Source organism: Strix uralensis, chromosome Z, assembly GCF_047716275.1.
Source record: "Strix uralensis isolate ZFMK-TIS-50842 chromosome Z, bStrUra1, whole genome shotgun sequence".
Classification (NCBI taxonomy): Eukaryota; Metazoa; Chordata; class Aves; order Strigiformes; family Strigidae; genus Strix; species Strix uralensis.
The window spans coordinates 93,213,684-93,240,103 of record NC_134012.1 but is presented as its reverse complement, the minus strand read 5'-3'; the positions used below and the strand labels follow the sequence as shown (position 1 = coordinate 93,240,103).

The 26,420-nt window shown below is 38.6% G+C and overlaps 1 protein-coding gene across 2 annotated transcripts in view; it reads right to left on the bottom strand.

Moving 5' to 3' along the window:
• KIAA1328 (KIAA1328 ortholog) overlaps nt 1–26,420 on the bottom strand; it is a 175,102-nt gene that overhangs the window by 96,298 nt on the left and 52,384 nt on the right. For both annotated transcript variants that reach the window (XM_074855072.1, XM_074855073.1), the window contains exon 6: nt 9,199–9,326. In XM_074855072.1, the coding sequence (XP_074711173.1) occupies nt 9,199–9,326 (128 nt within the window). The remainder of the gene's footprint in view (nt 1–9,198; nt 9,327–26,420) is intronic.

The window sequence follows — 26,420 nt, the reverse complement described above, 5'->3', positions numbered from 1 at the left end:
AGGCCTAAATATTTAAAGACCTTTCTGTATGTGTGTCTGAACTCTCATTTGCTCAAGTAAAAAGGACTTCCTCCAGACATACCATTAGCTCTGATTTTACCTGAAGCTTTAGAATCTACACAAAGGACCTAAGATAATGTTCCAAAAGGTTGAAATCTGTTAACTAGAATGTTCAAGTCAAAAATAAATTTAAAAAAAAAAAAATCAAATTGGCACTTATTTCTGTGTTAAGCCTTAGAAAAAGTAGAAAATAATACTTTCACAACCAGAGACAGTATTATATTCAAAGCTTTCTTACATGTATATCAATTCAAATGTGAATGCTGAACTTGTGCTGGTGTTTCAGCCATAGGTTTGTGTCTTCACCAGGTGCTACACATTGGTTTGAAAAACAAGAGGTTACTTACAAGTCAGTCTGTCTATACATCCACATGATAGTTGGTTGCACATGCACCCAGGCACACAGAACAGGAGGATTTCTGCATTAGCAGTACTGGTCAGAAGTAAGTCCTTCCCCCACATATGGACATACATGCTGCTCCCTGAACAACACTGTGCATCCCAGGTCCTTTGTTCCTCTCAGCCTCAAAACCTCTAGGGACTCCAAGGCAGCGTACCCATACTTAATGCAAAAGTTACAGATCAAAATAACGGTTCTTTCTGTCTCTTTCAACCCCATGCCTAAACGTACACACTCATTACAATGGACGCTATCAGATACTCCAAAACCACAAATCACTAGGAGTCACAGAGTGCCTAACTGAACAAGCACTTGAAGGATAAGTATCCAAAAGGAAGAGCTGCGCCAAGAAGCTGTGGAGTGTTGTGCTTTACGTGATGAAAGTATGGATCTCAGGAAAATAAGTGGTCTCCACAGCTGTTACTTGAAATCCAGAGAGCGACCTTGGTTGCTCACAGGCTGTTCTACCTTCAGTCTCACAAGCTCATTTAATGAGACAAGTTCTCTATTAAAATTTTCAGTCTCGTTTTCTGTAACCATGAACATAAATGGTTCCTGTCAACTGATGTTCTCAATATCTCTGCGAGTAGAAGCTTTTCTGCTGAGGTTTAACAGTGACATTATCCAGCAAGACTGGGTCCTTGACCTAGCTATAAAAGGCACCAAGTTCCTTACTTCTTTGTGAGAAGCCCTCTGTCTGAAGTTTTAGAGCAGAGACATTCATCTGACAGTCTTCAGCTAAGGTGCTGATATTCACAACCCAACTCCAGAGAGTAAGAGGAGTTTGTGAAGTTACACAACAGAAAACAGAAGGCATCCTGAAAATCTGTTTGGCCTGCTCCAGTCAACAGGATTGCTGCTGCTTGCAGAGAACAGAACATATGGGGAAAGATGTAACATGGACTCAAATGCATCTATTACAGATTGACTAGAAATTACTTTCTTTCAAGGCAGAGACCAACCTCAAAGTAATCCAGACTTCTGAGACAGATCAGAGGACATCATTTGCTTTCCCCTACTCTAAATATTAGGAAGTAGCTCAGACAGTCTGAGAAAACATGTAACTGTGTGGTTACCTTTGACTACTTTCGTTTCAGATTGACACTTTTCTTGCACTGCAAGAGAAACTCATGTATCCCTATTTGTGTTGATGGTACCATGAATCATCATTGGCACATGACAGTCCTGAATGTCTGCATGGCCTGTTTCTACCCACACCCCAAGCTCTGAAATCATAAGGGCAAATTTCCACAATGAAGAGAAATGTGTATTACTATACATCTGAAAGTGGGATATTTCAGACATTTTCTGGCATCTGCCATGGATAGATGGCAACCAAAATTGTTATGCAATGATATTTAACGCATTCACTGGATCAGAGGCAGGTAACCAAGTTGTTCTAAACCATAGTCACATGCAAAATGTATGCAGTCTTGCAATAAATGCCGCAGATGCACGGTCTGTGCTCATGCCACCTCACTGGATATATTCTGCTTATATAGAGAAATGAGTCCAGTTGTCTCAAGAAATATACGAATTTGTCCTATGGTGGATAAAATCCCAGGAGGAGACTCCTTACAAACTTCAAATGGCAAACTATGCATCAGAAAAACTTTAAGTTTGAACTTTTTGCAGCTCAAAATGAAAAACTCAAGCTAAATCTTAGGGTATTCAGAACTAACTCAAAGAGATATTTCTGCAGGCAATCATCCTGGTACAGACAGATAACGAATTCTCACCTTTATAGCTGAAAGAAAATTATAGCCCTGGCTCTCATGAAAAATCTTTCTGTCATACAAAGACCAACCTATAGTGCCCTGAACTGATAATCACCTGGCTTTCATTAAATAAAGACACAATTAAACAACCTGATCAACACACAAAAATGTGTGCTCTGTTATCTTTCAGTATTACAAACACTAATATCACGCTACCTGGAATTTAAATTGATGAATGAATGTACTTAGTTTATGAAGTCCCAGATTAGTCTAGAGCCTCTATTTGTTTCAACAGCAAGATATAGCAACTCTAATCATTTCCACTTTAAGAAATAAGAAGTAAGAGTCAAGCTGCTACTGACCCAGAAGCATTTTCACTTTTTACCAGAACAGGTTCTCACAGGATGATCTCTCTCTTGAAGGGTTCGTGAAGAGAGAATACAGAACAGAGTCGCCAGAAAGTTCAGGTCGCAAGGGAACTCTGTTAGTTACCTGGTCCAAACCTCACCAAAACAAGGCCACCTTCAAAGGTACACTAGGTTGCTTGTACAGTTAGGCTTTGAAAATCTCCAACACTGGTTTTCAACAAGTCAGGAACTTCAGGAATGTAATCTTGATCACAACATACACTTAGAGGAATCCAAGAAGTCTGTTACCAGGAACTGATGAATCAAGGAGGTTGGAAGTACATGAGAAACAGATTTTCAAAAGTTTTCTCTTTTGAAAAAGGCCAAGGACAGCAGAACCACAGGGGGTATGCACAGGTCAAATGGACTATACAACTGAAAGTACCACCATACAGATAGGCAGCTGGGAAGTCTGCACTCCTAATGGCTGTCAAGTAAACAGGTAACTCCACAAAGTGAAGGGTAGAACAGAAGTTTTCTTCCTCAAGGTCTGTAGCAAAATATAAAATTGTTGACTGCAAGTGCAGTCTTATGAAGCCTTGCTTTCACTGAAGAAGCCTTCTTTCACTTCAAAGGGAGATTGAGAGGGTGCTGGTGAGTGTGGTCATAGTGCTGTCTCCCAAGACCTACTACAAAGGTTATGCTGAAGAAATTGCCGTATCTGATGTAAGAGTTTGTAAAGTGCTTCCAAGCACAGCAGTCCTGCTATGAATTTCTTAAATTCTCATAAAAATCCAGAGATATCATTTCACAATAGTAATAATAGCACCAGAAGTCTACAGGGCCAAGAGAATGTTTTGCTGGAAAGGAAGGAACTGTCTTCTTTCCAGATTTATCCCTCAACAGAAAAATACATACCAGAGATGGGTGTCCACCTAACAAAAAGACTTCCATAGGAAGGACAGTTTTTAAAGCCAAGTGAATGAAACCAAAAGAGGCATCTTCAAAGAAAAAGAAAATCAAAAGACCCTAAAGAGACTAAAGACAAGGCTGATTAAAGACAATAGAACAAAGAGAGGGTGAACTGGCATAGATTTCAGTTAACCAGTGAACTGCTCAGACCTCCCTCACTTAAGCAGTGAGCTGAGATTGAAGTGCTTATCACCACGAATACAGCATCATTCACAGCATGCAATTAGATGGGACTTTTATGCAAGCCAACAGGTTCTACTACGGCACACATTTCCAGGGGATTGAGTGCAGGTGGAGTTCTGTTGTGAATGCTAGCAATACGCAGATATTTCAATACTGATGTTTCCTTTTCTTTTAAATATTTATGTCCGTCTGCATTGCTGTTTGGTGTTAGTATTTTTTAGAAGAGACAGGTAAATTAACTACAACCTAGTAACCTAGAGGTTAAAGGAAAAAACATGATTTTTCTTCATCCTGTTACAAGATAGTTTACTCCAGACCACCTTAAGTTTGACATATCATTGCTAATCACTTTGAACACACATGAAGCAGCACCCAAAAACTGACATTCTCAGTAGAAAACAGAAAGAATAAGGACAGAAACATTATCTCTCTTTTACAGATAAGGGAGACACAGAGAGAGATCAGAGGATTTGCCGAAAGTAACACAGGTAAGGCAAGGCTATTCCCTATATTTACTCACACTAAAACTGTCTCTGTCTGGCCTTGTAAAATTATTCCAATACCCTTGGGTCCCCAGTCAAATTAGGTCTTAATTTATTATCCCAATTCTCAAGTATCTTTCAGATGGACTCATCCATTGTTCCCATACAGCTGGGTAAACAGACAAAGTCAATTCTATCATGCAGGTTTAATTTATAGCATGCACAACCTTTGCATAAGTAGGATTTTCTTTTCCTTTAAGCAAGCTGAGAATGTGTTTAGAGGTGACCTATGTTGAAAAAAGAAGAATGCAAAAGTTTCAGGACAATCAGAAAGGAAAGGCTTCTGAAGATTGACTCGTTTCGATATCCTTTTCAGAGGAAAAAAAATAAGAAATCAAATAACCAATGTTTGAAGCTTTAGTATGTAATCACCCTTACTAAGGCAAAAAAATGACAATGATATGGCCAAGAATTTTAGTCACTGACATGAAAAGAAAGCAAGGCTTTCTAGTCCTTGCAGGAAAAGGCTTCCTTTGGACTTTACCGTGAAATGACACCACAACTGTGTCAACAATTTTTAAGATGAACAAGTGATTCAAGAGAAACAGTAACATAAAATAAAAAAAAAATTAGCCTCCCCCAAAAGTTACTCTTCTTAAGATTTTACAGTCTTCACAAAGCAGACCTTGCCTTTCAGTATGCTTGCACAGTGCTCAGTATGCAGCAGTAACTTGCTCCTGATGAGGGCCTCTAGCATTACTGAAATATAAACACCAAACAGGAGGCAGATGATGTAATACACAAGAAAAGGGGAGAGCAGATATCCTATTGAAAATAAATTCTTGATAATCCTTTGTCTACAATCCCACCCCATATCTGTGTCATTTCTACACAGGAGGAAGAACGGAAGCTTTAAACGCATACACAAGAAGTATCTATGTAAATCAAAGGAATTAGCAGATGTGTTGGTAATCTTCCACAAATAAGAAACAAAAGCTGCCAGCTGTACTTGTAAATTCAAAGATTAACATTAATAGGCAACGCTGAGACTACAGGTATTACCATTCTTTTAGGGGAAGTAGCTCAAGAATCCCAGTCCTGCAGAAACTCAGCCACCTGTCCAACTTTTGTGACTCAAGTCCTACACTATACTGATGAACATCTACAGATTCATCAGCCAGAGACTTGCCAAAGTAAACTGGAATCCTGCCACTGTTTGAGATGGCAGTGAAGAGGCGACTAACTAGGTCAGACCTGATTACCTAGAACAAGGGCAATTTTCTTTACAACTCTGTAAAGCTTCTGAAAATGGCAAAGACTGAACATTTGGGAGCTGCAGAAAGAACATCCAAAACCCATTTTTAAATAGAGGAGGTTTAACTACATTTTCATACAGATGGTATTTTCTATTAACATCAGGGCAGAAGCCTATTGTTCAGTAGAGCTCTTCACTTCCTTTACACAAGAGCTATCTCTTTGAATCTGTCTGAGTCAACTTTAGTGACCACTTTAATATTCGCTTTACAATTAATGCTTCTTTTTATGGGTTGGTAGAAGGTAAACCAATTTCAATTCGGCTTCTAGGTATTGAATTTATTATAAAAAGTTATGTACTTAAAACTCCTGTAATGAAACCAGAGGCATCATGAGATATTAACCTAGAGTTAATGCTGAGAAGGCCAGTTTGAATAATTCAATTCATGTCACCTTAAGTATCTTTTCAAATGGAATTAACTTTATCTCACAAAAAAAGGAAGCTCCATGTTCCAGTTACTGATTATTGACTCCATGAGAGTTCTGTCTTAAATCATCTCACCACTGTCTTCCCAGCAATTTTATTTCACTACTACCAGAATGCCTCTTCAAATTTTGAGGGCTGACTTTCATTACAAAGAAGCAATATTAGGTAAGAGGAAAACGTGGGTTCAGAATTATTGCTACTGTTAGGTGATGCTAAAATAGACAAAAATAAAAGTTAACACCAAAGTATCTACATTAGTTCAACATAGCTGCAAACCAGGGCTGCATTTCAGCCACATGCACACAGCTACTGCAGTTGTCTGCTTCTCATACAACTCCACCTCTTTTTGTAACAATGCCACTGCAGTTCTCTTGGCCTGTTAATTGTCTCATTCTAACACAAAGCCCAGCATTTAAACGCTGAAAGGAGATGCTTTCAAATACCTATCTAAGCCCAGGCGAAAGTGACAGCTTGTGGTCAGCATTATTGTACAGTAAGAATGAGGGAGCCAGACAGGTGAAAAGCAGGTGATGTTAGGATATAGGCACAGCATTAGAAATTAATCAAAACAAACAAGTAGGGAAAAGAGGGGAAAATGAACAGAAACAAGAACAGCTCATAACAGGCAGAACAAAAAAGTGCTTCAGTACAGAGTGTAGCTGTGCAGTCCTATGTTTCTGCAAGACACAGGAAAATCAGAACGACATCTTACGTTGAAGCACAGATGCCCTGGTAACATCAGCAGTCACCTGAAATAGGAAACGCTGATTACCTCTCCTAGACAGTTCAAAGATGTGAAAACTAGGTAGCAAGCTAGTATCTATTGATTTAAAGCCAGAGATACCCAGGATTTCTTTAGCCCAGCAAAAAACAAACAACAGGGAAAAGATTCCCGATGGATCAGGATTCAAACAAAACTCAGGAAGACTTCTTTTAGTCTTATATTTGAGCAAAGTGTTTTTTTTCAAAGTCCAGATTATGGACCAGAGTGGACAGCACTCAGAGCAGGAAGGGTCTGTCCTCCTCCCAAAAAAACCCTCCCTGCTGCGTTCCCCTGTGGCATTCCCCATCGAGGCAGACACCAGAATGCAAGCCCTAGGCTTGCCTGAACCACTCAGAACAAAATAAGACTGATCACAACCCTAAGAGCTCACAGTTCAGGTATTAAGAAAATAACGCAAGAGTCCAGTCCAAGCAGCCTAGTGACTTTTCTTCAGTTTTGATAGCTGTCACATAAAGGCTTGTGTTAAGGAAAGAACAGATGCAATGAGGCAGTCCTGCAAATCTCTCCACAATTTCTGAGTTGTGAGGAGAAACATAGCACAAAGTGCTTGTTTGGAAAAATAGGTAACAATTTATAAAGCCAAATGTATTCAAGATATAAACAGCTCTATGCCTACCAGGACTACATAGAGAAAATTGAAGAGGAAGGCTAGAAACATTAGAAATATTTTGCAAGTTGTAAGAAAAACCAGTTGAAACACGCTTTGAACAGGTTTTTATCTATGCCTACAAAGCTTTGCACAGGGCAAGAGGGCCAGGGCAATTTCAGACCTGCTAGGCTGGAGCTGTAGACTAGGTAACCATAAACAATATGTCAAGGCAAACCTCAATAGAATATCTGAATTTGCATTTGTGGACAAAAGTACCTGTAAGTATAGAGAAAAGAAATAATGGAATTGCAGATAAGCTTGATTGATGGAACCTTGCACATGAAATCAGAAAACAAGTTCAGAGAAGTCTCTGTGTATACACTGATAGAATGATTAGGGAGACAGAAGAACAAGTGGAAGTGAACGTGGATTGCTGTACCATCAGATGCTGATTTGACAGTTAATAGGCTGAAGGCTCCCTATTATCTGCTTCTATACTTTTGCGCTATAGATGTGATGAGAATGGATACCTTTATACTAGGTGTTAACCTAGTACAAGATATATATATTTAAAGTTGAAAGGCTAAAGGTAGAAGATTAAGCATAGCAAAACCCAAGAGAAGTATTACCATCATCCCAAACACAGCTGCCATGATACTGTTGGACTACATGGGCTCCTCTGAACTGTTTTCCATGGAGATCCCCAGCAAGTTGCATATCACAGGCAAGAACGCAAGCATCATCCATTCTCAGAGAAAAAGGTTCTTGTTTTGAACTCAACGGCACCACAAAATGGATGGCAGATAAAAATACAAAAGAATGGAAATGAAATGTTTATAAAGGCTAAAAGCCTGACAAAACAGCTCAATGTCCAACAACATATTTTACAGAAAAACCCATCAGCAGGATAAAAAATGATTCCTGATGCCGATGAAGTCAGAGAAGTATTGCTAGCTGCTTCCTGAACAGAATTAAAAATGACTTCTTCCTTCACAAGGCTCCTGAGAAGTATGATCTGTCTGTGTAATTCTGTTAAGTAAGGAACCACTGAGAAGCCAGAATCAGGCCACCTTCTGGATACTCTGTGCTGATGACTTTACTTCTAGCCCTGTTCTATGCCTTTAAGACTCACTCAGCAAAAGAAAGGATCAAGGGCCCAAACTATAAAAAAAGGAATAGCCTTAGGTAGGATAGACTCTGGAGATCTGCAGGTGGAAGCTACTGAAAGAGAATAGCAGGTAAGAACATCAGGTAGAACACTTGCATAAGTAGCCTTCATTTCCAGGGTGTAATCTGCTATCAGCAGGGATGCAAATCAAGTACCTAGCTATCAGAAAAAAAATCTCAAGCAACCATCTTTTTCAAGGCTTTGGGCATATACATTTGAGAAACATTTTACCACTTAATTTAACATGTATCTCTAGTCAACATTTTCTGGTTTTAAACTGCATATGTAATTATAGGTCTTCTATAAACAGCTCAAATCAGATGGGCTGCCTTACAGACTTGACAAAGCTTTTATTGACCAAATACATCATCTGTAATGTCCTTTTCAATTGTTAAAAGCCACAGTGAAAATTTGAAAGACTTTATCTATAGTGACTGCAATTATTTTACTGTTTAAGAAAGAGGACAGAAAACCGAAGTGCATCTTAAGTTTTTCCTTAGCAAAGGCATGGGTTCCTAAGATTCCTACTCCATTACAACATGGTCAATTAACTTCACCCATTTTATTGACCCAAAACTTGGGGGTTTTTTTGTTTTCCTGCAATCCATGTATTAAGGGAAGGACTCCAGGGAGTCCAATCACAAAACAGTATTTGACACTGTATAATGCAAGACAATGCACTGAAAGTTCTAGTAAAAGAGAAAAGATGTTTCAAAGATGTCATTAAAAAGGAGATGAAGAAAAAAGAGCTTACCTTCTGTTCCTTTTCTTTGGCAGCACTGAGTTCAGAAAGGGAGAGCGATAGTTTTTCCTGCTGCTCAGCTAGGTACTTCTGATAAAGGCTCAAAAGTTCCTGGCATTCTCTGTACTGCTGCTGCAGAGGTGAGACATCAGAAGTTAAGGGAAAAACACTCTTTAGCGAATAGTTAGAGTCAAATATATACCAACTTACTCTGTGTAAATCTGATTTAGATCCATAACAGTTCAATTTAAAAACAGATACTGTGTGTTTGAGTACTGCCTAATGATGATAAATCTGCCTAGAGATGAATGTTCAAGTGCAACCTTCTTTCTAGTCAGTGTGGAAAAAGAAGAATTGCACCAAATTCTTTTATTATTGGAAAAGGGACAGCAGCAGGAGGCAGGTGATGACATTGTTTCAGTTGGGACAATTACAACCCTCTGATTTGTATTCAAAGCCAAACACTACCAATGTTTCTTTATAAATAAATAGCCAGCCAAGTAAGTAAATAGTCCATTTTTAAGCACAGACATGGATTCACAAGCCCACATACCCAAATTCAATCTCTTTGCTTGAGCACCAATGGCTCCAAAACCCAGAGCCACAGATGCAGCACTACAGGCCTTTTAGAGACCAGCAATGATTTTTGGACAGTAATCTGGAGAAGCAGCAACTGTGGTTTTGCAAGGATATTAGCAAGCAACAGTGTCCTGCTTGCTTGCAGCATTGAAATTCCAATAGGAGATAAATCTGCTCTTCACCTGTCATTGTGTAATTCCCTCCCTTGCTCATGTAGCATGGTAAACCATTTATGCTCCCCTCTCTCCCCCCTCACTTTTAATTATGCATGCAGATGGGATAAGGGCTCGCTGTCCAAAGAGATTACTCTGAATAAATACTTTAATAACAAGTCACTGCAATTAAGGTAGGGAACAAAAACTTCTTCAATCTATAAAATGGTGTTGAGTTACAGATTTCCTTAACATTTTTATGATCTAATCATTGCTTCTGGGCAAATTCATGTTGCAATCATTTTTGCCAATCATGGCTGCATAAATAACTCACTGCTTTGTTATTCCCTGTTATGACCCTGAGGTTTTTTTTTTCTTTTTCTTCTTCTTCTTGTTCTTTTGAGGGAGGGGGGGCCTTGCCAGGGTTTTTTGTTTGTTTGTTTTTCTTTCCTTTAAATAAAAGGCCACACGGAGAATAAGCAAAACATTTTAGGAAGGAATGGGAGGTTATTACACACCAATGTTTAAATCAATCAGGAGAGCTCCTAGAACACCTTTGCTCAGCACCTAGAAATACGGGAAGGTACAAACAATGGTCTAAACAAACTAATTGCTTTCCAGAGCCAGCCTGCCTGAAGCCTGAGCTGTTTTACATTTCAGTTCATTTCGTCAGAGAGCACCAAAAGGCTGAAGTGATTTGTGGTGGTCTCAGGAGTCTCTGCCAGCTATGATGTATATAAAAGGAATTTTTTATTCCGGTTGTAACCATAGGCAGTAATGTTTATGGTAGGTGAACATATTAGCCTGGACGCAGGGCATGAATTTTACTCTAGAAAAAGCCAGTTCATTTATACAGTCTAAGAGTTAAATGTCGGTATTTGAAGACAAATTATAGGGAAATTCATTTAAACCCATGTTATGTGGCAGAATATAAAAACAGACAGTCCTATCTTTATCAATTTTTTACAGCCCTCTTAATTCACTTTGCTTCCAGCAACCCCTTCCCCACAAAACAGATTTTACCCTCTTCTCCCTCCAACTAGCACACTGCTGGCACAAGGAATGAGTACCCTAAACAGCCTTGGGGCATACGACTGATGGCCACGCACCTACACTCACTCTTACCACAGTGTTAATGTCAGTCCTGCTGGAAAGCTAGGCGAGATTGCCTCCACTCCCAAGCTTAGCATATACATGGTGCAAGTGTACCAGAAGAGACGCCCAAATTGCGTTTTACAGGCTGCAGAACCCTTGCTGTGCACATGATCCTACCACCTCTTTATTTGAAACACAGCTTAAAACATTACATGCAAATTTAACATTAGGAAAGCATGCAAGCAAATCCTGACTGTCCAAAGGTCAGTTACGGGATCATAAGTGGGAAGGGCAATAGCTAACCTGAGCTTGAATGGCAGCCAAGATCTCCCTGAAATTCTTGTAAGATTCAGTCAGCACTGTAACTGTTAAAATTTCCTGTATTGGAAGATTAAAACCTTGTTCATTCACACAATCACTCTACATTAAGCAACCTATTGTTACAGCCACCATAGCCTAAGAGTCCAAAGCCCTGCTTTGCTTACTAAGTAAGTAAACATGAAGTTTCAAATAGGAGAAAAAAAAAAGTTCATTTGTTTAAGACACATGCAGAATAGCTCTAAGTACAGTAATTCTCCATAATGTCCTGGTACATTTACTGCAGAATATGTTCTTAAGGAAAAAAAGGCCTTAATATTAGATCTTACTCTTCCATTCTATTGAATTTCTGCTAAAAGCAGCAAGATGATCTCTTTTTTCCTCCTACAAATTAGCCAGGCAATATACAACACTGCCACAGAAATATTTATGTCATTCACATATAGCAAGGGCACACATGTACTATGGCAATGCAGTCTCTAGACAAATACATTGGTGATGATAAATATTTTCATAATCTGCTTTAAGAAAAGAAATGTTATAAGGGTGAAAAAAATCTATAGGACAACTAGTCCTACAGATTTGCATTCCACAGAAAAAGTAATGTGCTTAAATGCTCACATCAGTTATTTCTTCATGTGTTCAGGAGCACAAATATTGGATTTACAAGATGTTAGTTACCTGACAGAAGTAGTACTTGGCATTTTACTGAACGGTAGTTTTATGTCCAAGAAATATGCATTTGAATTTATCCGAGTCGTACATTTTATGCAGTTTGTTAGTAAAGTATTATGGTTGTACATGGTGGGGAGGGGGGAACAAAAAAAAAAAATCAGAAATGCAAAGGTTAAGATTTCAACAACCACATTTACATGTCATACTGCAAGTACTATATATTTTATAAATTAGTTAATTTTGTCACTGAATGTAAGTCACAGAATTAAGAGTTCATTTATGGCTCTGACCAGATAATAACCTCAGTGGAGATAGAATTGGCTTTGAGAAGAGGGACTGCTAGAATGCAGCAGTGGCATGCTTACAGAGGCCAGGAACAGATTTCCAGGGAGAGGGACATTAGGCAGGGAACAAAGAGCTTTTTCTTAGGGGTGAAGCTTCATGAGAACATGCAGCCAACCTCATACTCAACTGCTGCCAAAGACACACTCCCGCTCACCCCTCCAGTTTCACTCCCTCCATCTGCACCAGCTCTGCAGCTCTCCCAAACCACTCACCTCACTCCAAGAGTCAGTCAAGCACAAGAGCTGGCACAAAGTGAGCAGAGAGAACAGGCAGCTGGGAGAGGGGGACACCCCTTCCAGCAGCAGCAACCTTGCAAAGTCTTAACCCTACTCTTTCTCCAGTTCCACTCGTAAGCCTCAGGCTTTTAAATCTGAAGTGTTTTGGCTTAGAGCATTCAGCAACTTCCTAAAAAGCTTTTGAATTCTAGACATCAGCCTCCACATCCTTCTGTGAGCAATGTTCACGCTACAGCAGTTCAAACACCCACTGGTCTCTTCATCTACAGTCAAGGTTTTCAAATGAAGCCAACACCAGGCTACTCCACAAGGGCTATTTGCTGAAGTTCTGACTTCATTAAATCACTTCTTGTAAGAGGAACAAAAGAAGAAAAAAGGTACAGGACCTTCTCTTTAGAAAGAAGGTTTTTTTAGCCTGTATCATTCAAGAAGAATGTTTAGTTTTACTTCACTTTGTTTTAAAGAAAAAATAAAAATAAAGCAGCCTCCAATTCTGGGAATCTGGGGCTGGAAAAAAGTTGTCTAGAAGCTACTAGCAGGGGGAGAGAACACTACTAATGAGATTTTTTGGGAATCAATCTAATAACAAAGGCCCTTCTGTATTTTCACAGTGTTTGTGAGAACTCCTCACCTAGTGACTCCTCAATGGATTGTCACAAGCATTTTTGGGCCAGGCATAAGCTCTAGTGTCCCCTTTTTACATACAGAAAAACTGTGTCACAGGGAGTCTTTGGGCATGTCTGTGCACACAGGTACAGCCCATCAGTCCCACACTCCACAAGCCAGATCCAGGACACCAGTCTTGCAGCGGCAGGGTAAGCTGGGCAGGGTAAGCACTGCTCAAGCACAGCACTAAGAGACCAGATTGATCTTGCACCTGATTAGCTCAGAGTGCAGTTTGCCTGCATTCACCCATGCAGACAAGCCCTAACAGACTTCCCAAGTATCAAATAAGATGCCCAGAGATAACAGATTCCTACAGTCCCTGACTGTATCTCTGACTTGGACTGTCCTTTCATTCAAGGCTGCATACTCAGATCCATGTCCAGAAGAGAACACAAGAGCTAAATCTCCATCTTCAGCAATGCAATGCTCCAGTCCCATCAGCCCCTATATCCAATGGAAGATTCTCTAGAGACTCAGAGCTATTACAGAGATACACAAAGATGAATAAAGCAAGCAAATGAAGGAAAAAGTCAAACAGGCAGAAGTTAGATTTAAATTTAAATAAGATAGCAATAATTTACACTTTTGGTAGATATGCAAGAAACTCTCAGGGATGTGATTTCAGCACTTGATGAAGAAAGCTTTTTGACATCTGCAATTGTGATCTAGTAGACACAAAACACTTTTTTAAAATCCCTGCTAAAGGACATGCATCTAGAAAGCTGACTAGTTATCATCATATTGGCAGTTTCAGCAAAAACTGAACTCTCTTCACCACCTCAGGTAGTCCCTTCAAGACAAAGGCTGTGAAAAAACTCAACTGAGAAGGAGACACTGAGGAAGTATCACTGACACTATGCTGATGAGGCTAAACTGAGCACTGAAAGAGAAGTCTTTGTTCTCCAATGAAAAATCTACTCAGATAAGTTGCAGGTAGACCTGAGCTTGTCTGCCTGCCCTCCAACCAGGTGTGTATAAACCAGACCTATTCGAGGAGCCACACACAGCCACAGTAGCACAGCATCAAGCACTTCATGCCTGATCTAATTTACCTTGCTTTTATGTTTTGGGGTTTTGTTTTTCAGTTTGGCTGCAACACCAACACTACACCAATGTGGCTGACAACTTGAACAATGTCAAAGCAAGCTCACATCAGTTTAATAGATACACCTTTGCATCTATAACTTTGGCACCTTGTACTACTATGGCATTCCACTGCACTGTTACTCCATAGTCCAAAAATGCCTTAAAATGCTGCTGCAAGAGTAAGAAAGCATTTCACCAAACTCAAGCAAAGGCTAAGGCCCAACATAGCTGGGTCTCCAAACAATACTCTCCCTGTATCTACAACTAAGGCTCAAGCTACATTTAAACACTCATAATACACGGGAACAGAATTTGCAGAGTCTGCAGAGCCCCAGAGGCCCACAACAGCCTCATGGCAAATTCCACTACAAGTGTGCTCAGTTTGAAGTGGGCCCACATTTTTCCATGCATCACCCAAGCATATATTTTTCAGTATTTTGACACATGAGGCAATGAGGTTTATTTTCTACCTTAATATTTTGCATATCAATAGGAGAAAAATACCATGCCTTTTGGAAAAGAAGCAATATGTGTGTCATTCTGATTTCCACCTGCAGGCTCTCTTCTTCTTAACCAAAGAAAGGATTAAAATAATGCAGCTTCAACTACTTACATATGAAAAGTCATATGAATAAAAATAAACTGCTGGTATTAATGAATTAACATCTAAAAGGAACACTTTAAAATACAAACTAACATATTCTAAGCTCTTTCCTTTAGCATTAAACAATTACATATTTCACTGGAAGCTGACCCACATTTAACTTTAAAATACAACCTGTGTTTAATACATATACAGTTCTGCACTTTGACAATCTCATCTCCGAAGAGCAACAACAGGACTGCATTTCAGAAATGAAACTACCCAGTCACAGATCAAAGTCAACCCTAACATGTTTCCTCTGCCTTTAAAATTAAGAGAAATAAAATAAGTGGCTTGAACCTATATGAATCATTGTTCTGTGAAAGGGTAAAGACTAGTAACTTCTATGAAGGTTTATTATCTAAACTCTGAAAATGCTGCAAAGACTGAAGGTAATAAAATGTTTTATGAACAACTTCACTTCGCCCATTCTTATATAACTGAGTTTATGTGGACTCCTTGGCAGAGTGATGCTAAGAACCTGTAGGGAACTTTCTGCACATCCACTTTTCAATGTATTAAAGTAATCATCTGGTGCGGGTCTGAACCTTATGAGACTTCAATTCAAAACACAATCTCCTGATCCAGAATCCTCAGGAAGCACATTTCTGAAAACACTATAAAGAAGCAAGTCACATACAATAAGATAGAGTGATCTCCAATCTGAAGCCCAACAGTTACATTTTAATTTAGACTTGAATATTTTAATGTTGCTATCCAGCCAGTAAATTAACCCAAGATGCAAGAATAAAGAGGGAGGATGCATAGGGAAAAAGGTCACAAGGTCCACAAAAGTTAAGAACTTCACTTCTGTTTGAAGCATCAGCATTATGTTGTTGAACGCCACAGCTCTTGTATAAAGGAATTGCTTAATACATTCCCATTCTGTTTGAAGGGAAATTAAATTTACATTCTTTGGGAATATGGTATTGTAATTAGTTCATGACTTGATTACACTTTGAAGTGAACCAAGACTGCATATGGCGCATACAAATTAGTTAGGTTACCTACCTAAAGAAAAGCTAGAGAGTTAAGAAGAAAGTCAGGGACAAAGCCAGGACAGTCCTTTGGAGCTTTTAGGAAGCATATGTAAAACATCAAATTCAAATCTAGCCTCTGGACTTACTGATGTCAGATAGGAACAGAAATAAAAAATTCAGTTTCCTAAATAGCTGAATGAGTTGTTTGCAAACATATTTCCATCTCCACCCATACCACCTGTAGGGCAACTGTTAAAATTGATCCAAAAAAAAGGCAATAAAAGATACAAGATTTTCTGCCCTGGTTAAATTCACTGATATGATTTATTCCTAGTACCTGTAATTTTTTAAACTTTTTTTATAGACAGCCTAAGTTTTATATCATCTACCAACATGCTCTGTTCCACCCAGGCGATGAAATTCCCAAGTTCGCTTTAAACATAGTGAAAAATATTGAGATGCACAATTCTAAAATTGGCCAAACAAAAACATAGCCAGTATGACTTGAAGCGAGCAAGGAAAGCATTTAAACCTAAAACTAATTCCCAACATAGCACACGAACTCAGAGAAATCTCTATCACACTTTCAAAATGCAAAAGCAGTTTAGGGCACAGGATTTGGTCCTATGTACTGAAAATCCTTTTCACAGGATATGCCAAGCAAACTGGACAGCTTATCTGCCATGTTCTCTGGTTCAAAGGTGGGTAAGGACAAAAATATCACACACCATCATATGCCAGCAGATGTGCCTGGATCAATAAATGCAAATACCATCTCAGAGCTTGCACTTTCCATTCCAAGTGGAAAACACATCTCCAGCCTTATCTTCATTCGTACAAACAAAAGGATACTTACAAGCAAATAAAAAAGAAAATAAAGGTTTATTCTGCAGCCTGGCTGTGCTAACTACTTTATTCTAGTGAAAAGGAAGGAAGAATGCAACACACAAAGGCAAGTTAGGCCACTACACACACTGGCAAAAACATGTATTTTCATAATGAACATAACGAATCTGATGACAGAAAAACTAAGAACCTGAATACATAAAATAAAGACCTCACAGATCATGGTAACAAGCTACTGGTCCTGGCATCGGCCATGAAAATTTTTACTGTTTGCTTAAGAACTGCAATGGCAGGAGATTTTCCTCACTGGCAAGAAAGTTTGGTCAGAACATACTTGCTGCTTTCAGGGGAGCTCTGCCAACATCTACAGCAACTTTCAGGATTTAAAGACTTCCTTTGGCATTTGCTTAGACGGCAGAGCTACCCAGCCTTTTCCACTAGAAACTGTTAAGGAACTTGTTACTCATGTATTTGTTGATCAGCTAGTAAATGTACGATCCTTTTCTATAGAAAAAAGGAGCCTGGAGATTCAGCCATATACAATTTCTGTGCAAAACAGTCCCAGCATCCGAGAACAACACCACACATTTCATCATGTACGACAGAAAATTATCTCAACGTGTGCTATGTAAGAACATGAAGCCAAAATAAGGTATTGCACCTATCACCATCCACACAAAAAGAGTGCTATTTTTTCCTTTTACATATTTAGAGTGCAAAATTAAACAAATAAAAGGAACACTGCATAATTTAGCTTTCAATTTCTATCAAATTGCTCATAATTGTAACCATAAAATGATAATATTCTACCATATGTGCATCTGCAAAGCCGACAAAAGCACTGGTCAGCCCCGGCTACAAGAAAAATAGACCTGTCGCTCCACCTAGTGACCTTGCTGGATATTACCGCTCTCCTAACAACTTGCACAGAGTGCTTGTCAAATTTTGAGGTTAATTTTGTTACAGAGGGGGATCTAACACATCACTTTGAAACATGAAAATCTGCCATGCAATCCTCCTGCTAACGTTCTTCCTCAAATTACACTTTCCTCTATCCATACAGGCAGTCACAGCTTTACATAAAATACCCATCACTGCAAATACAGGCTGTTTTAGTTGCAGGCCTTTGTGAGAATTAAAAAAATCTTTCACAGTTGCCACCATTACTGTTTACACAAAGCCATTTGTCATATCAGTACTACTTGATATTAAAACAGACATGTTCTTTACTCTAATTTGACAACGGAGCTCCTGGCAGAAGCCCGAGGAGAGATAAGGTGCTTTTAGCCTATATGGGAATTGAGGTATCTGAGAAAGGATGTTCAGCATGTTATGTTTAGACACAGTAAGAGGAGTTATTTAACAGGATAAATGTGAGCTCGGAGTCAGATACGTGGAGGAAAGGGGATGAAGAGGCAAAAGAGAAATGGAATGTAAAACCTGAACTTACTGGAGCAGAGCTACAGCACCTCCATCTCAATTAAAGAACATGCATAGTAAATCAAAAAGGTGTCTGCTTTGCAGGGAATGAGAATGTAAGATCACAAAACATCAACTCGTTTTATAACGAAGCTAATCAGGTTTGTCTCGGTTACTGTCAGAATGGGGATCACCTGAGAATACAGAATGGTGTCTGTCTTGTTGCTTCCTCGCAGGAAACAATCAATCATCACTCTTAATTTTATATACTTAATGTCTCTCACTGAACTTCTTTCTTACAGCCCTCAGATGGGAATAATGCTCATGGAGAGAAGCAGACTCTCCTTCAGCCAAGTTCCCACCACTCTCAGAATGAGAGATTCCTCATTCGGGTCTGTACTGGAAAGAAAACCTGGGCACTACGGGGAATTCTTTTGTTTGCTGCTTCCTCACGTGGTTGCCTCTCTGTATCTTGCACAGTCAGCATCAGGCTTGGGTATTTCAACTTTCTTTTTCCCCCCTTTTAAATTAGAACATACTCAGACAGGAGCACATAGATTTTAATCTATTGACAAATGGTGCAAGTGGCAAGATGAAAATCTGTAAATGTTGCTGGACCAAAATAGAAAAAAAAAAATAAAATACCCGTGAGCCATTAAATCTTACCCTTCTTAGGAAACTGCCTTCAGTGTTATAGCTAGAACAGCACGGCATGTAAAAATTGTAGATAATTCTAGATAATTTAAGTTTTTCTTTTAAAACTATTGCTATTTTGACAGTCTTTCTAACCTTGTTAGAACACAATCTGTTTCCATGCTGTTGATGAGAGAAATGCAATGCTCCTTTTCCTATAAGGCAGCTGAGGTCAAATCAAGCTCTATACAAGCGTATGAATACTAATTTTAAAGGAGGTGTCCCCAAACCCAAAAAAGGAAAGTATTGCATGTCACCGTGCTGCAGAGATCTTTTACATTATGTGCTGTACACATCTCTAATTAGATAAGTATTTCAGAATGACTTCAAAGGCCTCAGAAAGTTGGTCCTTTCTTGTAAAAACTGGCCTTAAACATGCCAAACTGAAAAGCACTGGTTTCACTGAACTGAAGCCAGTGAAGAAAAGATTTAATAACAGCCTCATTATAAGGTTCATTGTTGTAGGACTATTTAATATACAAGATTAACACATCTTATCTCCCACTTTCACTGAAACCTATTATACCCCTCATTAATACATGCACATTTCTACATCATTTACAGCACTAAGGTCTCAAATAGCATTGTCTGAAACGGGGTGTGTTCTGCTGTTTTTCCTGGTGGTAGGCTCTTTTTGTAGTAACAGTCCTTCAAAAATAAGCCTCAGAGTTCAAAATGGAAGACATGGCTAGGTAAAGTAAACAGGGCTTCTTAAAACTGAGAGAAATTAAAAATAAAAATAATTTGTTTTGCCAACACTCTGTATTTCATTTCCTGACTTCAGTTGCCTCACGCACATCCACATAGACAGGAAACTACCTTTCCAAGCTAATGGATAATGATAATATTTTCCCATGACAATTTGAGATTGAGAAGTAGATAAAATGAACCACAGCTCCTCAAATTAACAGACATTTAAAAATTCTTCAGATCTGGATCATCGGAGCAGAAAAGGAAGCAGTGTGGTACAAACAGTACAACACTTTACCAGATTAAATACATTTGTGTCTGTAGATACACCAGGACAGACCAGAACAATGTACCTCAATATTATATGAAGGGGAGGCAATCAGATAAGGAAAAATTGACATTTTTACATTCCAAAGAATGGTATGTAAACCTAGACCAAACCAACCTAGACCAAAAGGACCAGGTTGGTCCTTACTCTTGCACAAACAGGAGAACTGTTACGAGTCTGATAAATACAAGCCTCAGCAAGACAGAAAATTTCTACTGGAAGCGTTTCAGGACAGAGAGTATGCATTTGTCCAGCAACTGAACAGATAGATTCAGGTGTTTACAAGCTCTTCTGTACTTCTACCCACAAGGTTCCAGATAAAGAAATGGAGAAGATTTTTCACAGAGCTCCCCTATATTGCCGAACTGCTCTCCACAGGATGCTGTAAACATTTAAAGTTTACATGGACTCAGCTAAATGAATTCATAACAACAAAAAAAATCCATCCAGTGCTATCACAGAGAAACATTATGACTGCATTTTTTAATGAACAGGTTTCTGGACATGTGGAGACTTTTGGGTGCAAATAATACTATTTGCTTACCCTGTCCTTACACTTTGCCACATGCTTTTGGCCACTGTCAGTGTTAAAACACTGAATTTTGTCATCTGACACAGTACAGACATTTTATGTTCTCATCTTACTTCAATTAACAAGTTAAATGTATTAAAACTTGATAAGTATAGTGAAGATATCTCTTCTCCAACCACCTGAAGAGAATTGCTAACACTCATAAATTGTTAGAAAGCATGTTAGCAAAATTCCCTTTCCCTCACACAACCTTCTGAAGCTACCCTATGCCAACAAAAAGGTTTCCAAATCAAATGGTTAATATTTATTGAAGTGGAGGAAAACTAGTAACCTGGAATGATTCTACGGGGAAGATAGTGATAGCAAAGACAACTTCTGGGAGCCAAATGTACAGCTCCTGGGATTTTTCTACTGTTCTTGGAGATAAAGATGCTTACTCTGGCTGATTAGTTTTGTATTAGAAAAAGGGTATTACCAGGACAGGCCTATTCCCAGAGTGACACTGACCCATTCACATTTACTTTTGTCTTTTTGGAAATTTGCATGCCTTTAGGTAAAAACAAGTTTCAGGAGGCTCTGGAAGTGCTATCTGCTGCAAGAAAAACACTCATCCCTATAACCTCACATTTATTACCACAGAAGAATAGCTGCCATTCTGGAAGTCTTCCTGGCTTCTTACACAGAGCATACCAAGATATCCAGCTAGATGTGTATAAACCAATTCTAGTGTATTGGTGGGGAAGAGAGAGAACCTGTCTCCAAAGCTATGACTTTTTTTTCCTCACTATAGTTCTCCATTCCTCTCAGAGAACCATTGGTAAGTGTTAGCCTTGAGGATATCAATGCTGGAGGGCCATTACTCCGGAAGACAGGAATTCCGAAATCTAAACTCAGAAGTGCTCATCAGAAGAAAAAATAGCTGAAAAGACTTTGCATAAAGACAGTTACTGGCAGCAAGAAAATGATACTTACAGATATTCTCCTCTCACAGGATTAATATTTGAATAAGCAAATAGTTCTTTGGCAAATTCTTTACTTATTGCAATACAGTCAGAATCACAGATAGATGCCTCCATGCATATAGCCACTCTGCATAAAAACAAAACCAGAAAAATCTGGGATCCAGTGGGTCTGCAGGTAATGCAGGGCTCACCATGGACGCTTAGAAGAGCTTAGTCAAGTCAGGTACTGAAAAGCCCTTGTTAAACACATTCCTGTGATTATAATAAATTTCTGAGCCATCAAACCAAAGACACTAAAAGGAAGTGAGGAAAAACATTCAACACTAAAAGATTCTATACAAAGGGGCCTAATAGAAATCAGATAAATTAGGGGCAATTTCCAGACCAAAAGTTCATGAAGGTAACCTGCATACCAAGCTATATGGGAATGCCTGTTTCTTGCCAATAAGTAGGAAAGGAAAATGAGTGTATGTGAACACCTTGCAAGGGCACTAGAGTAGAAGCAACTGGCTTTCAAAAAGTGAACCATAAATAAAAATAAATAAATAAATCTAGAGAGCTACTTTCCTTGAAGAAGTTCAAAACACAAGACAGGAAATTGTTTGGTGAACTTGAATACCAGATTCTACAGGTCTCAAGTAATACTTCTGCCAAGCCCAAGGCACAAAAGCATGAACATTGAATGAGGTGTTCTCATTCATAAACATCATGGAGATCATGGAGGTGTGATAGCCCCCAAAGAATTAACTTTTGAAGTACAGGATTAATTTAGAAGGCAAAACTGCACCAGGGCTTCTCAGTATCTCTCTTTAATTTCAACAAACCAAGGAAACACATATAACTTTTCCATCTCAAATGAAAACCTACTTCTGTGCCAATAGCTAGGAAACACCATCATTGCAGTATCTGAATAGCTTACAGGTATCAATGGACTTACTCTCATCATCCTTGTATGTTCACTCTACAAGGAGGGCCACATTTCATAAAGGGGAAGGCGAGCTACAGAGAAGGTACATGATTTACATAACTTCACAGAAGTCTGTTCAGTGCAAGTAAGAGAATTCATGTGTCTTAGATGTCAGATTACTTCCACAACAGCTTGCAATGCTATTATTTCAGGACCATTTTCTGAACTGCTGTGCCCTGTACTGGCAATGTAGCTTTGTGGTCAGTGCTCTTTCATTTTTTGACAGTTTTCACCAGTAAGACATTTCATATATTCTTGCCTTCCCCTTCCAAGGATTAAGGTGAGAGAGAACTGAAGCAAAGTAGGAGCAAAAATTAAAGCAGCAAGTGTACCATAACACATCTGCCTCTGAAGTGGGAAGGAACAGACAGCACCAAAACATCTTCAGATCTCACAGGCTGCTTTGCTACCAATCTGCACTAGCAGGTGAGACACGTCACTCCATGACAAGTATCAGAAATAAGGGAGCTTAATGCAACTGCAAGTGTTTTAAATGATTTATCTCCATCATGCAACGGAAGACAACAAGCAGTTCTAACAAAACCTGTGGAGAGTTTTCTCCTGAGCTGCAAAGTTTTGAAATTAGCACTCTGTGTGTGCTTGTTCTTTTAATATCTGCATTTATTAAGGAGGAAAACAACCATGCATCTGAAATGCCAGAGAAATATGGATCCATAAATAATGCCACACTCCTATTCACACCTAATCTAAATATTTATGTAGTAATTTACCAGCAAAAGATGCAAACTATTCTTTAAATGTTACATTGTATTAAAGGTTAACCACATGACATGTTTTATTATGAGGCTCTGAATTATGTTTAAGACAAGTTTTTATTTTCAGTTGAAGTTCTGGTGTTGAAATGGATGGACAGAGGCAAGAAAGTCTGGTCACCTCTCAAAGATGAATGCTGAAATTCAGACTTCTTCAGTATTTTTCAGTCTACATAGCCATAGGCCATGCAACTCAGCAGCATACTGACTGAGAGAGGAAGGGCCACCTTCTCCACAACTAGAAGTGCTAGAATAGATCTATTAGTGAGACTTGGTACTTATAACAAGACTGATGATGCTGAGTTTCACTTGGAAAAGCAGCCTCTACTGAAATTAGCACCAAATCAAAAAGGCTGTGTGCATACCCCTAAGAGAAATGTTAAATGTAACAGCAGAATTGCCCCCAGTATAAACACATGCCCTCAGATTTCATGAAGTGCTAGATGCAGCCTCATCTTGTCAGTGATGTAATACTTCTCTGTCCAGTACCTTATGCAGAAATTCATGATATAGTCCTCGCTCAGTCCTACAAATCCAGCTTCTCTTTCATTTCATACCCTGCTACAGTCATCATCACGTATTTATTGTCTTAACTGTTCCTTTTGGTTCCTCCTTGAGCTCTCACCTTCATGCCTTCTGTTCCTAAAACCTTTAATATTAGACATAGTTTCCAACTTATCACCTATTTTCTCTTATACAAGGCTTTCTTTAGAAATATTACTTTACTGACTTCATTTCCAATTCTCTTGATCTCTACATGATCTTCCACACTGAATACTTTCTTCATGTCATCACTTTCCTCAGATGCAAGACCTTTGAAGATCACTGTAGACCCAGCCATGTAGGAACTGAAACAAAGATTTTCTTGTGGTTTGTTTTTTCACTAACAGAGTCACTTCCATTTACACTACACTGAGTAAGATCCACTCTTGTGTGACTGTTTTGAGCCTATCGGTCTGCCAGAGTTTCCAAGGTTGTAAAAATGGAGGGGAGGGTGGAAAAACACACTTAAGTAGTGTTCTAAGAGGGAAGTATTTTCCAGTTTGGAGGACAAGAACAAATTGAGCACTATTGACAATATTACCACTTCCTACCCTGAAATCCTTGTGAGAAGAGAAAATCCCCAGCTCTAAGCACAAGGTATTCACAAATAAACATTACAACCCTTTTAAAACATACTCAAATAAGAATATAAAAATAGGAATGGTTAGAAAACACTGCTTAACTTCTTCACATTTCCTTTGTGACTGTTAAAGCATACCTCTAACTCATCAGTAGGAAAGGCTCATTTTTTCCAGATATAGCTAATCAGACAGAGTAACACGAGGAGGTCTATTAATGTTCCCTGCTTCAGCGACACATGAAGTGCAGACTTATTGATGGAATCTGCATTTTTGGTTATCATTTGTCCTGCTTGAATAAGCTTATCAACTGAGGCAACATTTTCAGACACTGGTATTTTGAACACCATTGGTCTCTGGGACTATCCTTTTTCTCCACCTCACTATATCTAGATCAAAGAAACCTTGGAAAAAAAATGTAAGAGGCTGGAAGCATAAATGTTCATTCTTAAGATGCAGTAAATCTTTCATTTCAAGGATATACAGAAGTACTCAGAATGTATTACAGCTGATCAATGCCGAAGAGAAATATAGAATACTACTGAAAATAGACCTTATTTGTATGCACACCATACAAATATGTTAAAATATGTAGTTAAATATGCTGTTGGAGTTAAATAGCTTTCACAGAAGAGAATCATTGTAATTATCAGTGGTAATAGCAAATCCTCTCTGATACAGATGTTTACTTCCTGTTCCAAGAACTACAGCAGGAAACAGCCCTGGTAGAAATATTTGTCTAGCACCAGCCATAGTGTTCCTATTTGCTACCCTTAAGTGTACAACTTGTAACAAAAATAGGTAGCTTTTTTCCTCCCCCCCCCCCCCCCCCCGCATAACTTAATATATTTAAAATACTTAGTCAACAACCAAATGCCCGTTACTGTATTTTGTTACAAGGCTTCTCTGACTACGGTCCTATCTCCTCGGTTTACAACTGGAACACAGAATTAGTCATCTCTAGGAAACAGATAGCATTAGCTTTTCATCACAAAAAGCTCAATTAAAACCCATTTGAGAGAAGATGAACCACTACTTTACTGTATTTTTTCCTTTCACTGCCTCTTGATAGCTAGGCTGAACCTAAGTATCATTAACTGCTGTGAACACTAATATGCAAAGCCTATGTATAGGCCTATCTATAGCAAGTGCATCAGTTTTGTTGTATAGGGAAAAAAAGGAAAGAAAAAGGCATCAACATACAGACAGTTTCTTCCGAATGCCCACATTTACTTCTTGCCAATTTATTTTGGAAAATGGTAGAGGTGGAACTGTCTATTCAATTTCTTAGATTTCACTGTGCACCTTCTATTTCTTAGAACATGGCAAATACTGTCTCTACACAATATCCCTAGTACTTATAATGCAAAACACTTTATGACACTTCTAGCTCTGGGAGAAGAGAAAATGAAGCATGAAATAAGAAATATACTAGCAGAACAATATTCATTGACACTGGTAAGTCTGTATACTGCTGCACTGGGAAAGTATTAGTATTTGGGGTTTTAGGCTTTTTTAAATATGTTTGCCCAGCTTTCCTGATATCAGTGGTATGTTAGTCCTTGCAGCTTTTCTCATGTAACATGCAACCCAGCAGCCAAATTCATCAAATCATGCTCAAACCCATCAGATTTATATGTTCTCATTTAAATGACAAATTTTTTTTTTTGCTATCTGAAGTATGTAATTCTCCTCACAGTTCTTCAGAAATCCCCCACCCTTGCAAAAAGATGATTACATTTTTGAAGAGTTTGAGCCGAAACACAGAACTAGCAATAATCTTTTCTTTCCTAGCAAGAGTCAAGATAACAGATTCACAAACAATAAAGCCATGAACACAGAACAAAACCCATAAAAGAACATCTTGACTAACCAAAGATTGACCTTAGTTGAAAAAGTTTTTAAAAATTATTCTTTGTTTCTTGTGACCTGTATTGAAATTGAAAGAAAATGCCGCCAAAAAAACCATATTCTTGAAGTCCAGTATATACAGGTAATGTACAGTTTAACCTGTGCTAATTTGGTCAGTCTTACCCTGATTTTGTATAATATGCTCTCACACTGGTTTTAGTGTACAAATGCTAAAAATCCTGCAGAAACACATACAGGCAATGTGATTGTATATAAA